The following is a 16,754-nucleotide window of genomic DNA, read 5'->3' on the forward strand; positions in this document are numbered from 1 at the left end:
TGATCTTGTCCATTCTGTTTCCAAAACCCCTAACTTCTTAGTCCTAAAACCTATAGCCAAGCAGCACTGTCAATCCCTCTCCACAGTGAAACCCATCATTTCCAGACCATCCACACAACCTGGCCCCATCTGGAATAGGTACCACAGGACACCATGGAACCAAATGAGGGCACAAGTCACAGGCTCTCAAATTAGGAGGGAAAAACTTGTGATAAGGAGTGATTGGAAGGGTAGAGAATAAATAATAGAGGACAAAGCAGATGTACCAAGTTCCATCAATCCAGCTATAGAATGAGGCACTAATTCCATGTGGTTCCCAATCTGATTCGGACTACCTAAGTCTTCCTGCGGAAGGAGGAAAATGACTGTGTAGCAGACTGCAGAGGAAGAGGAGATATAAACCAAAGACTAAGAGCAAGAACTGAAACTCTCCATGCAGGTCGTGAGAGATAACCATCAAAATAGGGAAAATGCACTCAGTCTAATCATCAGTCAATGAAAACCACTCATTCACCAGTCTGTACTGACAGACAATCCATTAGGTAACATGGCTACAGTACAGCATCCTGGTACTTGTCAAACATGATATTGCTATTCTACCAGTTCCTCCTCTTCACAGATCCACAAGTGCACTTTATGCATCATCACTCAGTGTCACTTGAGAATGAACCGTGATAGATCCTGCCCTCAAGCTCAACTCAAAGACCAAACCTAAAGAAGTGTCTTAACAACTAGCTTTAGATCTAACCAAGCAGAAAACAGTAAACATCAGCACAGAAATCAGTGCTTTTTAAATTGAGGGAACATTTGAAGGATATTTCAAGGAGGAATTTCAAGCCAGCAATGTCAGCGAAGATTTCAGTTCAGATAAAGCACAACTTGTCCCTTTTTCACTCCACTGGGAAAGCTCCCCTTCTCGTCATTGAAATAGTGGCTACGGAGCTTTTACATTCACCCAAGAGGGCAGGCAGGATTTCAGCTGAAGATCTCAGCAAATCATAGAATCATAGAATCCTTACAGTGCAGAAAGAGGCCATTCGGCCCATCGAGTCTGCACCAACCACAATCCCACCCACGACCTACCCCCATATCCCTGTATATTTTATCCACTAAACCCTCTAACCCAAGCATCTCAGGACACCAAGGGGCAATTTTAGCATGGCCAATCAACCTAACCCACACATCTTTGGACTGTGGGAGGAAACCAGAGCACCCAGGGGAAACCCACACAGACACGAGGAGAATGTGCAAACTCCACACATATAGTGACCGAGCCGGGATTCCAACCCAGGTCACTGGAGCTGTGAAGCAGCAGTGCTAATCACTGTGCTACCGTGCCACCCCAAATGATGGCACTTCAGACAGTTTAGCCCTCCCTCTGCACTATACTGACCTGGCTAAGTGCTCATCTACCCAGAGAGGAACTTGAACCTTCAGTCAAGCGTTCGAGAATCAAAGAATGGTTACAGCATGAAAAGGTCGTTCAGCCCATCCTATCTGTTCTGGCTCTCTGCAAAAGCAACACATCGAGTGCGATATCCTGCAGGTGTGCAGTTCTTTTTCTTCTTCAGATAATGATCCAATTCACTTCTGAAAACCTCAACTGATCCTGCCCCCCACCGCAAGCCCACACAGAGCAGTCCAGACACGAAACATTAAAAAAATCCTCACGTCGCCATTTCTTCTTTTGCCAGTTACATTAAACTGGTGTCTTCCCATTCTTAATCCTTCCAACAATGGGTTTCTCCATGTCTACTCTGTCCAATCAACCCATGATTTTCAATATCCTCTATCAAACCTCCTCTCAGCCTTCTTTTCTCCAAGGAGAACAGCTTCTTCAATCTATCCAAGCAACTAAACTTCCTCAACCCCAGAATCTTTCTTCTGTTCTCTCTAATACCTTCACATCTCCTTCCCAGAACTGGACACAATAGCAAAAAGAGTTGTGGGGGTTGGAGGAAATTATAGAGGTATGGAGGGTTTTAGGGCCTGGATGATTTAAAGAGAGAAGGAAGATTATAGTGGATGGAGGAGAATACAGACATATGCTGTGGTTTGAGAGATAGGGAAGGGTATGAAGGGCTAAAGGAGATTGCAGACATAGTGAAAATTGTAAGGGCTGGAGGACAGAGATAGGAGGCAATGTGGGAGATAAGAAGGATTGCTGGGGTAACTTAGGTCCAAGTGGTGGATTTGATATTGTACTTTTTTTTTAAAAAAAGTTATGAATACACTTTTTGGGTGGGGGAATCAGATTTTTCTAAATACGGTAGAAAGCTTCACAAAACGTTGGCATAAAGGAAAATTATCGGAGCAAATTTGGGTTCTCCTCGTTCTTGGGACAATCTCTCCACACTGCAACTTGCCGAGTGTTTCATTTCAAAGCATGATATCATATCACCTTTTAAATCTCATGGTCAGCACCCCACCACCCACCCCCCTCCGCCCCCCCCCCCCCCCCCCCAAACACACACACACACACACACACACACACACTTGGCAAACTTGCTGAGATTAAATTCCAATCGAGCTCACTCATTAGCAACCGGGGTCTCAATGCACATTCTGCAACCTGACTCCCACCTACCTCCCCCCTCCCCTCTCCAAGAGAGGTAAACAGTTTCAGGTTGCCAGAGTGGAGGGGCTGCTTCTCAGGTTACAGCCCTACAGGGGAACGGTGGGCAGGGATCCAGGGAATCCTGGATGGGTCTGCGGGAATAAATCAGGTCAGCACGGGAAGGAGCCTTACTTACCTCGTTGATGAAGCCTTGAAGCATCTTGAAGTCCCCTGGGCTGTCAAACAAACCGTGCACCACAATAACAGGTTTGTAGGACTGGGCTGCTTGGAAAGCGAGAGCAGCTGAGACGGCGAGTACAGTCCAGGCGAACATCTGGGTACGATCCTGAGACAGGAGCAACCAAACTCAACAAAAAGAAAGGCTGGCTGATTCCCCACTGCGGCATCCAGTGCCCCGTCCCCCCTCCTCCCACCCCACTGTCCGCGGATAAACCCCAAACCCACCCCCCGGCTGCAAATCCTCAGCTGATCTGCAAGCCCGCACTCCTGTCCATTTCCTCCCCTTCCCCGTCTCAATTGCAGCTGAAACTGACCAGAAAGACTGCGCGCACGTCACCCACCATAGAATGTCACATCCTGCTTTCCCTAGCAACCGTGCAGGCGTCCCTAACAACCGTGCGTTTCACTTCCCCCTTCCCTGCTTTCCCTTTCCAGAATCCTAGATTCCCTACAGCGCCGGAAGAGGCCATTGGGCCCATCGAGTCTGCCCCGATCACAGTCCCACCCAGTTCCTATCCCCATATCCCAACACATTTTACCCGCTAATCCCTCTAACCAGCCATCTCAGGATGCAATTTGTGGCAATTTTAGCATGGCCAACCAACCTAACCCGCACATCTTTGGATTATGGGAGGAAACTGGAGCACCCAGAGGAAGCCCACGCAGACATGGGGAGAACATGCAGGCTCCACACAGACAGTGACCCGAGGCCAGAATTGAACCCAGGTCCCTGGTGCTGTGAGGTAGCAGTGCTAACCAATGTGCCACCTTGCCTAAAGGGTCACTCATTTAAGACAGAGACAAGAAGAATTCTTTTTCTCTCAGAGGGTGGTAAGTCTTTAGAACTCTCTTCCCCAAAAGGCAGTGGAAGCAGAGTCTTTAAATATTTTCAATTTTTAATTGTGTCTTTGCCTATATATGCTGTGTTTGTGAACTTACCCCCACTGATCTGATGATGGAACACGGCTCCGAAAACTCGTGATTCCAAATAAACCTGTTGGATTTAAGCTCTTGTGAGACTTCTCTTCAGTCCAATGCCAGTATCTCCACCTCATGAATATTTTTAAAACAGAGGTAGATAGATTATTGATTAACATGGGGGTGAAAGGTTATGGGTGGGGATACAGGTATTTGGGTTGATGTTACAGTCAGATCAGCCATGATCTTTTTGGATGGCGCAGCAGGCTCGAGGGGCCGAGTGGCCTGCACTTGCTCCTATTGCTAGTTCATATACTTGTCTCATTTTGAAATACAGTCCCATTATTTTCTTGGGGGGAATGGGAGTAGAGTACATGGGTAATTATGGGGGTGGGGCTGGTGGGAGTAGTGTACAACTTTTTCTTCTGTTCTGGAGACTAATTGCAAAGTGAATCAGCTCATCTGACTTTGGGCCTTCAACAGAGAACAGTCATCCACATCTAAACAGTGTGTTTACAATCCAGCACACAGCACTGCATCATAAGTGTCTTGCATTAGAATATTACCAGGTTACATACGTGTATATTTTTCATTGATTTTCAATATAAACTATTTTCTGTTGAAGGAAGTGGCAGTTGTTTTACAGTAACTCAAAACACGTCAGATCCTGACAGGGTGGATGCTGAAAGGGTGATTTCTCTATGTCGGAGAGACCAGGACTCACAGTTTAAAATTAAGGGGCCTCTCATTAACACGGGGAGGCAGCTGACTAGTGGTATTATCGCTAGATTATTAATCCAGAAACTCAGCTAACGTTCTGGGGACCCAGATTCCAATCCCTCCAAGATTCCAATCCCTCCATGGCAGATGGTGGAATTTGAATTCAATAAGAATAAAAACTGGAATCTACTGATGACCATGAAACCATTGTCGATTGTCGGAAAAATCTATCTGGAGCACGAATGTTCTTTAGGGAAGGAAATCTGCTGTCCTTACCCAGTCGGGCCTACATGTGACTCCAGAGTCGCAGCAATGTGTTTCACTCTCAGTGGCCCTCTGAAATGGCCCCACAAGCCACTCAGTTCAACTGGGGATGGGTGATAAATGCTGGAAAGCCAGCAAATGAATGACAAAAAAAATCACAGAGATTAGGAGAATTTTTCCTCTCAGATGGTGGGGAGTCTTTGGAACACTCTTCCCCAGACAGCAGGGAAAGATAAGTCAATCAATATTTTGAAGGCAGAGGTAGATAGATCCTTGATTAACAAGCAAGTCAAAGGTTATCAGGGGTAGGCAGGAATGTGGAGTCAAGACCACAATCAGATCAATCATGATCTTAATGAATGGCGCAACAGGCTCAAGGAACTAAATGTCCTGTTCCTGCTCCGAATTTGTATGTTTGCGTGTATAAATAAAACAAATCTCATAGCTGCTATTGTAACACATAAAAAATGCAGCAACCAATTAGCACACAGCAAGGTGGGATGAATGGCAGAGCAGGCTCAAAAGGCTGAATGGCTTCCTCCTGCTTCTATTTTCTATGTTTCAATGTCTCACAAATAATAACATAAAAACCAAAGTGTTTTTGTGATTGTAGTAATTCAGTTGAATGCCAGTTTCCTGTCACCAACACCCTGTTTGTGCACCAAAAGAAAAGGCCGCTCCTGTGGCTTACAGTCAGATAGTCTTCACATCAGGAGCTACAGTTCCAGTCTGGGTAAAGTTACAGGTTGAAGAATCCCTGCTGGCTGCTTCCCATTGCCAAGCCTCCGCTCACTCAATAAGGCAGGACGTATTCCACCTAGCCCATGGGGAGCTCCCGTGACGATTCTCCATGGCTTCTGTGGTCATCCTAACAGTGATGTTGGCTGAGGAATAAATATTGGACAGGAATGATCCGTCTCCCTGCTCTTCTTCAAAATAATGCCATGGGGTTCTTTGCGTCTGCTTAAGAGGGAAGATGAGACCTCAATTTAACATTTAACCTGAAAGGCAGCATCCCTGGCAGTGCAGCACTCCCTATAGTAGCTGGAGAATCAGTCTGGATTTAATAAGAAATAGGAGCAGGAGTAGGCCATCTGGCCCTTCGAGCCTGCCCCGCCATTCAATAAGATCATGGCTGATCTGTCGTGGCTCAGTTCCACTTTCCCGCCCTCTCCCCATAACCCTTAATCCCCTCTCTTATCAAAAACCCATCAACCCGCGTCTTAAAAATATTTAGCGAGGCAGCCTCCACCACTTCAACGGGCAGAGAATTCCATAGATTCACCACCCTTTGAGTGAAGAAGTTCCTCCTCAACTCCGTTCTAAACCGCCCCCCCTTTATCTTGAGGCTGTGCCCCCTAGTCCTACTGTCTTTTTTGAGCGGGAAGAGTCTCTCCACCTCTATCCTATCCATCCCATTCATCATCTTATACGTCTCAATGAGATCTCCCCTCATTCTTCTAAACTCTAACAAGTACAAGCCTAGTTTATTCAGCCTCTCCTCATAGCTCAACCCCCTCAACTCCGGTATCAGCCTAGTAAACCTCCTCTGCACTCCCTCCAAGGCCAAAATATCCTTGCGCAGGTGCGGCGCCCAAAACTGCACACAGTACTCCAGCTGCGGCCTCACCAATGCCCTATACAGCTGCAGCAAGACCTCCCTACTTTTATATTCAATCCCCCTCGCTATGAAGGCCAGCATCCCATTCGCCTTCCTGACCACCTGCTGCACCTGCAGGCTGGGTTTTTGCGACTCATGCACAAGGACCCCGAGGTCCCTCTGCACCGTCGCCTGCTGCAGTTTTTCGCCACGTAAGTAATAGTCCTTCCTACCATTCTTCCTACCAAAGTGGACCACCTCACACTTGCCAACATTAAATTCCATTTGCCATTTCCTGGCCCATTCGCCCAGCCTATCTAGATCCTTCTGCAGACTCTCCACACCCTCCGCACAATTTGCCTTTCCCCCAATCTTGGTGTCATCAGCAAATTTCGACACCCTACACTCGGTTCCCTCCTCCAGATCATCTATATAAATGGTAAATAGCTGAGGCCCCAGCACTGACCCCTGGGGCACCCCACTAGTCACCAACCGCCAATCCGAATAGCACCCATTGACCCCCACTCTCTGCCTCCTATTTGACAACTATTGCCTCCTATTTCTGTGCTGTGAGTGGTACCCATTAATTTACATTCAGTAAACAATGAAACATCACAACTACAAGTGAAATTACTTATAGTTTAGCAATAATCTCCTGATAGCTCAAACAAAACTACACTTGTAAATACACTAGCAAAACTAATGGGAACTGAAAGCTGACAAGTCTCCTGGACCTGATGACCCCAGGAACTTGAAAGTATTTGCTGCTGAGATAGTGGATGCAATTTTTGCAATGTTCCAAAATTCCTGAGGTTTGGGAAAAGCTGCAGCAGATTGGCAAACACAGCTGCAACACTTCTGTTCAAGAAAAGAGGGAGACAGAATGCAGGAAACCTGGTAATCATAAGCCAAACATCGGTTATTGGGAAAGGGCTTAGAATCCCATCAGATATTTAGAAAATCATAATCCAATCAGGCAGAGCTAACATAGTTCATCAAAGGGATACCATGTTTGAGAAATCAACTGGAGATCTTTGAGTATGGAACAAACAGGGTGGATAAAGGAGAACCAGTACATGTGGTGTATTTGGATTTCCAAAAGGCATTCAGTAAGGTGCCATACAAAATGTTACTGAACAAGATAAGAACTCATGGTGATGGAGATAAGCTATTGCCTGGAAACAGGATTGGTTAACTATCCGGAAACCAAGAGGTGGGATAAATGGAACTTTTTCAGGATAACAAACTGCAGCTAGTGGGGTGCCGTTGGGATCAGTGCTGGGATCTCAACTATATCAATGACGTTGACAAAGAGACAGACTACATTGTAGCCAAATCTTTCCATGATGATAGGTAGGAACACATGTTGTGAGGAGGATACAAAGAGTCTGCAAAGGTGAATAGATGGGTTAAGTGACTGGGAAAGGCAATGGTAGGTGGAGTATAATGTGGGAAAATGTGAGGTTGTCTATTTTGTCAGGAAGAATAGTAAAGTAGAATATTTCTTAAATAGGCGGAGATTGCGAACGCTGCAGCACAGAGAGATCTGGGCGTCCTTGTGTCTGAATGACAAGAGGTTAACATTTAGGTGAAGAAAGTTATTAGGAAGGCAAAAATGGAATATTGGCCTTTATTGCAAGGTGGATGGAGTATAAAAGTAGGGAAGTTATGCTACCTGTCATGGACATTGATGAGATCACACCTTTGATTTGATTTGATTTAGTATTGTCACATTTATTGGGATACAGACAAAGTATTCCATTCACTGAGTACTTAGGGAAGCGAAAAGGAGAGGGTGAAGAATGTAGCATTACAGTCCAGCTAAGGTGTAGAGAAAGATCAACTTAATGTAACTTAGGTCCATTCAAAAGTTTGATGGCAGCAGGGAAGAAGGTGTTCTTGAGTTGGTTGGTATGTGACCTCAGACTTTTGTAACTTTTTCCCGATGATGTTGCAGAGGTTTGTGGGAGAACATGAATCTCGAAAGATTGTGGAGCTAGAGGAGATTACTGGTCATGAAGACACTGAAAACAAGGATGATAACTTTTGCCAGACTGAGAACTAATATAGGTCAGTGATCAAATAGGTAAATGGGTGAATGGGACTCAGTGTGAGTTAGGAAGTATCTACAGAGTTTGGACCACCTCAAGAAGTGTATATAAGGTGGAGGAAGGGAGGTCAGCCTGCAGATAACTGAACAAAATGAAATAGGTACATTGTGAAATAACATTTTCCAGCAAGCCCATGTGAATATCAGTGCAGGTAACCAAATATTTGGTCAAAGATGCAGGGTTAAAGTAATTTCTTATAGTAGGAGAGAGAGGTAGGCAGAGAGGTTGAGGTAGTTAATGGGATATAATTGAGCTTCCTCTTGATTGAGGTGGTCACTACTTGCCAACTGTATGTTAATCTAAGTTCTGTTGTAGGTTCACATTCGCTGTTTCATTATCAGAGAAATTGTAATCAAATGGAACTTTGCAGAATAGTCAGTGGTATAACCCCACTTGCATGGGGTAATCACTGATTGACCTACCTGCAGGACTTGTTGATTACAAACTCCCTGGGGATTGGTAACTAACCAACCAGTTGGAGCTTGTAAACTGAGCCCTGTATAAAGCAGGCCTCTGAGTGGGCCCATTAATCCATGGTCCCAGTTGGGACATGGTTGTGTTCACCACAGGCTTGTGGTTACTTTATTTTGTGCAATAAAGCAGTTTTCCTTTACGGCTGAATCCTGGAGTTATTATAGTCAGTGAACAACTTAAGTGTTCTCTTTGACTATTGTACCACCCCTTCTACGGAAACAAATATGGTCTGTAGCCATAATGCCATAAAACTGGAAATGATACTGTCTGCCCTGAAAGTTGTTAACAACCGGTCATCTCAAAATTAAATTAGATTCCATTTTTCTCACATTTAGTTTCACTTCTTGCCAACAGCAAGTTGCATTTTGAATTGTACTCTTTGAATATGGCCCTTTTTAACTCTTTACAAAAGTGAGGAAAACAACTAAAAAATAAGTTGTGCCCGGAGTAAATGATTAACTAGTCTGTTATGTAGCCTGAGCCATACACTGAGCTGCAGCCCCTAAACACTGTGTTAAGGTATCTAATCTCAGTCATGAGGCATTGGGAACCTATAGCAGAGTCATTGGATTAGGCACTTTGTTATTTACTATCTATCTTTCTGGTGGCACATGAGTAGATGTGGTGATGTAATATTGTAGTGATAATGCTACTGGCCTAGTAATCCAAAGGCGTGGACTGAACATACAAGAAACATGACTTCAAATCCCACTCCGGCTATTTGAGAATTTAAATTCTTCAAACTAGAAAGGTGACTTTGGTAAAAGCGTGAGAAACGCAGCTCACAGTCCAACAATTTAGTCAAGTCAAGTTCTGAAGGAGCAAGATATTTTATTTAACGTTCTTGCAAGACCAGGTGTCCAACAAAATAGGCACACCTTACATAGATTTGCAGCACATTTTATACTTTTTTTTACAAGCATTGTAATGGCTTTGCAATGTGTTGTTCTCCCCTAATTGGTGGTCTCTGTCCCATCTATGTGTTGTCATTCCCCTATTGGCTCGAGGTGCCCCAAGTTTCCATCCCCTCTACTCCCCATCTAACAATGTCTCCTGTTATCACAAGAGTGCATTAGCAAACTCATCCATCTTATCTAACACTGTTACATGTCCTAGTTCAGATTGGCGGTAATCAATCCTTTGCTAACTTAATCACTGCTGTCCCAACTATCTCAGTGACCTTTTTCCCCCTTTTAGACTTAGTTGTAGAAACAACATGTCTTGTATACCATTTGCTTTTTATAACTTGGACCTCGTACATTCCTTCAGGATGTGGTGTATGCTTCACTGCACACCACGCATCTGGTGTTATTCCTACACCACAGGCAGTTTCTTTATTGTCCCTGACTATTGCTCTGTTAGCAGCAGCGAATTTTATGTCCTATGTTTGTGACTAAGATCACGGTTGTTTCCATAATGTGGGTTATCAATGTGCCTGACTATATCCAGTCTACCTAATTTTAGGCTATTTCTCTATGGTGTACAGATATATGTGTTAACAGCATCTTTACCTGTTGCTCACAAAAGTGACCATGAAACTGTCAGATTGTCATAAACTGGTACATAATGCATAGATGGGCAGGGACTAGAGGGATACAGACCGTGTAGAGGCAAAAGGTTTAGAAAGTTTAGAAAGCCTGTGTCAGCGCAGGCTTGGTGGGCTGACGGGCCTGTTCCTGTGTTGCACTTTCTTTATTTTGTTCTTTGATTTGTGGTCAGAAAGCAGCTCAGTCTTCACTGAGTTGAATCCTGCACCCTCCATCACAACCACAATGGAGAGATCACAGTAATTAAAATTAGTACCTACAAAACCCTGAATTTATATAGTGCTTTTGACATAGAAAATATTTTGAAGAGATTCAACATGTATGAGGAAAATGGACATTGAGAAAGAAAGAGTGACCTAAAGTGGAAGATATTAACTGAGCCTATTGCTTTTAGTTCCTGTTCCAAACTCCATTCCCTGTTTCTGATTTGATTTATTATTATTATATGTATTGGTACACAGTGACAATTATTGTTTCTTGTGTGCTGTACAGACAAAGTATACTGTTCATTGAATAAATAGGGGCGAAGGAAGGGAGAGAGTGCAGAATGTAGTGTTACAGTCATAGAGTGTAGAGAAGGATCAGCTTAATATATGGTAGATCCATTCACAAGTCTGACGTACCCCTCCAATTGCATGTTAATCCAAGTTCTGTTCTAAGTTCTAGGTTATGATGCGCTAATCCGTTGTTCTTTGGGTCCAACCTATTCTCCATCTCTCCTCGACCCCAGTGCCACAATCTGGAAAATCCCCACATCAGACACAAACCAGTCCTGCCCTTGCCAGATATGGGATCCAGTACCTGTATATTCACAGTTCAGATTTTTCATCTAAAAGAGAGTTAGTAGTTGTGGGGGGAAGACAAGAAGTTGGGGTGACTGAGGCGTAGTAGTATGGTCACTAGACTGCCATTCCAGAGAATGCTCCAAGGATTCAGTTTGAACCTCGAATATGGCAGATGGTTAAATTTGAATTCAATAAAAATCTGGAATTAAAAGTTTACTGATGACCATGAAAACATTGTTGGTTATTGTAAAAACCCATCTGGTCCTTTAGAGAATGAAATTTGTCATCCTACATGTGACTCCAGATCCACAGCAATGTTGAAGACTTTTAAATGCTCTCAGGGATGTGCAATAAATGCAGGCCCAGCCAGCAAAATCAACATCTGTAAACAAATAAAAAGAAAATCATGATCTTATTAAAGGGAGGAGCAAGGCCAAAGAGCTAAACAACTTACTCCTGTTCCTATTCCTTATGTATTACCAAACCTTATATCAATTCTATTATTCTTTGCATCCTTTAGAGATTTTACAATAAAAATCAGACCTATCATTTCTTTGGTTCACTGAGCATCATATTTTGGGCCTGAGGGACCAAGTGTCATTTTCAACACACAAGAAATGGTAAGAGAATCCTGTTTATAATAGGCAGGATGGGCAGTGAAAGTCATCAAAGTCTCAACTGAGAGAGAGAGCTGACTGGTGGTGATTTAACCTGAGGGTCACTACATCTCAGCTGAGGGGCAAGATTGAGATAACCTCATGGATAATCTCAGCTGGTACAGGAGTTGAACCCATGTTGTTAGCATCACTCTGCTTCGCAAACCAACTGTCCAGCCAACTGAGCTAAACCAACCTATATGATGAACAGTTATTTTTACCTAACTTGCTGGTTCGAAAATCCACAGGATGGGTTGGAATTAACATCTCAGTCAATGTCACTCTGATTCCATAGTTGTTCAGTTTGTGAAGCCCAACCTGAACTTGGACCCAGTTTCCTGGGCAGGTTTAAATGACTCCTACACATTCTTTGTGGTTCAACGACAGCATTGTGAATTGATTGATGAAAACTATCTAAAATTTATAATGGTTCAGCTGGTTTGGAAATTCCATAACAAGAAATCCAAAACTAAAATTCACAGTAGATAGTCCAGTTTCCATCTGTCACTACAGCCAATGTGATTTTAAATAGCTACACTTCCAATAACAAGTTATTAAAGTGAGGTTGGACTTTAAAACTGGAGAATCCTGCCCAAGTTCAATGGGTCTTTGCATAGCCCACTCCCAGCCCACTACGATTCCCGTGGTGGGTACGACATGAGAATTCCACCCATGGTTCTAACATGTAAATCGCAGGGCAGTTCACATCTTCAGTCTTGATGGCAGATGTTAACCTTACAAGTCGACTGGGAATAAAATCAACAACAACATTGTTATTACCTTCACTTTAAACAAATAGAAGTTCCCAAGGCTCTTCCCCAGGAACATTATAAAACAAAATATGACACCAAACCACATAAGGAGATCAAAGCAGTAGATTTTAAGAAGAGTCATAAGGTGACGTAGAGGAATGGGAGGCAGGGATTTCCAGAATTAGGGCTTAGACAGCTGAAGGCATGGTCGCCAAAGAGGAGAGGCATGCTGTCACTGCTGCCTCATAGCGCCAGGACCCAGGTTCAATTCTGGCCTTGGTGACTGTCTGTGTGGAGTTTGCATGTTCTCTCCGTGTCTACATGGATTTCCTCTGGATGCTCCGGTTTCCTCCCATAGTGCAAAAATGTGCAGGTTAGATGAATTGGCCGAGCTGAATTGCCCTTTAGTGTCCAAAGATGTGTGGGCTAAGGGGGTTAGCGTGTTAAATATGTGAGGTTACGATAGGGCAGAGGGCCTGGGTAAAATACTTTGTCAGAGATTTGGTGCATATTCAATGGGCGAAATGGCCTCCTTTTGTGCTGTAAAGATTCTATGATGGAGCAATTAAAATTAGGGATGTATAAGAGACCAGAATTAGAGCAGTGCAGCAATCGCAGAGAGTCATGAGGCTGGAAGAGATTATGGAGACAGGGAAGGAGTGACTATGGAGGGAGTTGTAAACAAAGATCAGAATTTTAGATTTGGCTTGTTATTTGACCAAAACTGAAGTAGGTCAGCAGTACAAGCTAAAAGGGTCACGGAAAGACATTGGCCAGCAGGATTAAGGAAAATTCCAAGGCTTTTTAAACATATATAAAGAGTAAGAGGGTAGCCAGGGAGAGGGTTGGTCCACTCAAGGACAAAGGAGGCAATCTATGTGTAGAACCAGAGGAAATGGGTGAGGTATTAAATGAGTACTTTGCGTCAGTATTCACCAAAGAGAAGGACTCTTTGCAGATAATGTGAGGCAAAGAAGACAGAGGGTAGCTGTGGAAGGGTGCATTTCTGAATGGAGGGCTGTGACAAATGTTGGATGATGAGTCTGGGAAAGGGTGTGTAGATAGTTTAAGTCATGTTGAGATCAAAAAGGAGGAGGTATTGAGGTTCTTGAGAAACAGTAAGGTAGACAACTCAATCTACCTTTCTACAACAGGGCCCGATGGGATATACCCCTGAATACTGAGAAAGGCAAGGGAGGAAATTGCTGGGGCCTTGAGAGAAATCTTTGTCTCTCCACTGGCTACAGGGAAGGTCCCAGAAGATTGGAGAAAAGCCAATGTTATTCCTTTGTTTAAAAAGGGTAGCAAGAATAATCCAGTTAATTACAGGCCTGTGAGCTTTACATCAGTGGTAGGGAAATTATTGGAGAGTTTTCTTCAAGACAGGATTTATTCCCACTTGGAAATAAGCGGATGTATTAGTGAGAGGCAGCATGGTTTTGTGAAGGGGAGGTCATGTCTCACTAACTTGATCGAGTTTTTTGGGAAAGTGACGAAGATGATTGATGGGGGTAGGGCAGTGGATGTTGTCTACATGGACTTCAGTAAGGCCTTTGACAAAGTCCCTCATGGCAGACTGGTGCAGAAGGTGAAGTCACATGGGATCAGAGGTGAGCTGGCAAGGTGGATACACAACTGGCTCAGTCAAAGAACAGTAAGAAGTCTCACAACACCAGGTTATAGTCCAACCAGTTTATCTGATAGTAATTCCACAAACTTTTGGAAACGGTGTTCCTTCGTCAGGTGTGTAGAAGGTTCTGATCAGAGAAGGGCATATAAAATCAGACACAGTTTACAGAATACTGATTAGAATGAGAGTCTTTACAGCTAATCTGCTATTCAAGTCTTAAAGATGCAGACAATGTGAGGCAAAGAAGACAGAGGGTAGCAGTGGAAGGGTGCATTTCTGAATGGAGGCCTGTGACAAATGGTGTTCCTCAGGGATCAGTGCTGGGACCTTTGCTGTTTGTAATATGTATAAATGATTTGGAGGAAAATGTAACTGGTTTGATCAGTAAGTTTGCGGACGACACAAAGGTTGGTGGATTTGCAGATAGCAGTGAGGACCATCAGAGGATACAGCAGGATATAGATTAATTGGAGATTTGGGCGGAGAGATGTTAGATGGAGTTTAATCTGGACAAATGTGAGGTAATGCATTTTGGAAGATCTAATAAGGATAGGCAATATACATTAAATGGCAGAACCATTAAGAGTATTGATAGGCAAAGGGATCTGGGTGTACAGGTACACAGGTCACTGAAAGTGGCATTGCAGATGGAGAAGGTAGTCAACAAGGCATGTGGCATGCTTGCCTTCATCGGCCAGGGCACTGAGTTTAAAAATTGGCAAGTCATGTTGCAGCTTTATAGACCTTAGTTAGGCTGCACTTGGAATATAGTGTTCAATTCTGGCCGCCACACTACCAGAAAGATGTGGACGCTTTGGAGAGGGTACAGAAAGGATTTACCAGGACGTTGCCTGGTATGGAGGGCATTAGCTATGAAGAGAGGCTGGAGAAACTTGGTTTGTTCTCACTGGAATGATGGAGGTTGAGGGGTGACCTTATAGAAATCTATAAGATTATGAGGGGCATGGAAGAGTGGATAGTCAGAAGCTTTTTCCCAGGGTGGAAGAGTCAATTATTAGGGGGCACAGGTTTAAGGTGCGAGGGGCAAGGATTAAAGGAGATGTACGAGGCAGATTTTTTGCACAGAGGATGGTGGGTGCCTGAAACTCGCTGCCAGGAGGAGGTAGTGTAAGCATATACAGTAATGTCTTTTAAGGAGTGTCTTGATAAATACATGAATAGGGTGGGAATAGAGGGATATGGTCCCCGGAAGAGTAGGAGGTTTTAGTTAAGTCGGGCAATTTGGTTGATGCAGGCTTGGAGGGCGGAAGGGCCTGTTCCTGTGCTGTAATTTGCTTTGTTCTTTGTTCTTTGTACGAGGACGATAGGAGGATTGGTGCTTAGTACCAGTTAGGACGCCGGCAGCAGAATTTTAAATGACCTCAAGATAACACAGAGTTGAATGTGGAAGACCAACCAGTAATGTGTTTGAATAGTCAAGTCCAGAGCTGACAAAGGCATGAATGAACAATTTGGCAGTGGGTGAACAGAGTGGCAAAGTTAGAAATAGGCTGTCTTAGTAATGGTGTGAACAAACGGTTGGAAGCACATAACAGGGTCAGTGTGACACAAGATTGGTTTAATCACACTGGTTTCATCTCAGGCAGACACAAGAGTGAGGGATGGAGTCATGCACCATAGAAAGCATTCTTTCTGGTTGTATTACAGCTTGGTATGGCTCCTGCTGTGCCCACAAGAAACTGCAAAAGGTTGTGAATATAGCCCAATCCATCACGCAAACCAGCCTCCCATCCACTGACTCCATCTACACTTCCCACTTACTTGGCAAAGCAGCCAGCATAATTAAGGACCCCACACACCCCGGACATACTCTTTTCCACCTTCTTGCATCATGAAAACGATACAAGAGCCTGCAAACACGTGCCAACCCTCACAAGAACAGCTTCTTCCCTGCTGCCATCAGACTCTTGAATGGACCTCCTACATATTAAGTTGATCCTTCTCTTCACTCTATGTTCTGCACCCTCTCTCCTTCGTCCTATGTACTCTATGAACGTATGCTTTGTCTGTATCGTGCACACGAAATAACACTTTTAACTGTATCCCAATACATGTGACAATAATAAGTCAAATTAAAAACAGGGAATGGAGTTTGGAGCAGGAACTGTAAACAATAGGCTCAGGAAATAACCTCCATTTTAGGTCTCTCCTTCTTTCTCAATGTCCGTTTTCTTCATATGTGTTGAATCTCTTAAAATGATTTCCTCTGTTATAGGTGCTACATAAATGCAGGGTTTTACAGATACTAATTCAGTTACTGTGAACTCTGCATTGTGGCTGTAACAGAGTGTTCAGGATTCAACTCAGTGGAGACTGAGCTGCTACCAATGAACAAGAACAAAGAACAGCACAGCACAGGAGCAGGCCCTTTGGCCCACCAAGCCTGCACTGACACATGACTTTCCAAACTGAAGACTTTTTGCTGCTACGTGGTCTGTTTCCCTCTAGTCCCTGCCTATTCATGTATCATGTATCAGTT

At 43.8% G+C, this 16,754-nt stretch overlaps 1 protein-coding gene across 3 annotated transcripts in view; it reads right to left on the bottom strand.

Annotated features, from left to right (window-relative positions):
- LOC145337538 (lysosomal thioesterase PPT2-A-like) overlaps positions 1 to 3,145 on the bottom strand; it is a 32,739-nt gene extending 29,594 nt beyond the window's left edge. The window contains exons 1-2 of one of the 3 annotated variants that reach the window (XM_080182330.1): positions 3,139 to 3,145; positions 2,754 to 2,903 (exon numbers count right to left, since the gene is read on the bottom strand). In XM_080182330.1, the coding sequence (XP_080038456.1) occupies positions 2,754 to 2,903; positions 3,139 to 3,141 (153 nt within the window). In that variant the 5' untranslated portion in view covers positions 3,142 to 3,145. Of the gene's footprint in view, positions 1 to 2,753; positions 2,904 to 3,022; positions 3,060 to 3,111 lie in introns of those variants that run through there. The other 2 variants (XM_080182328.1, XM_080182331.1) reach the window with 2 other exon arrangements.
- Between the last annotated feature and the right edge of the window lie 13,609 nt (positions 3,146 to 16,754).

This window comes from Carcharhinus amblyrhynchos, unplaced genomic scaffold (genome assembly GCF_965287045.1).
Source record: "Carcharhinus amblyrhynchos unplaced genomic scaffold, sCarAmb.v2.hapA scaffold_52, whole genome shotgun sequence".
Lineage (NCBI taxonomy): Eukaryota > Metazoa > Chordata > Chondrichthyes > Carcharhiniformes > Carcharhinidae > Carcharhinus > Carcharhinus amblyrhynchos.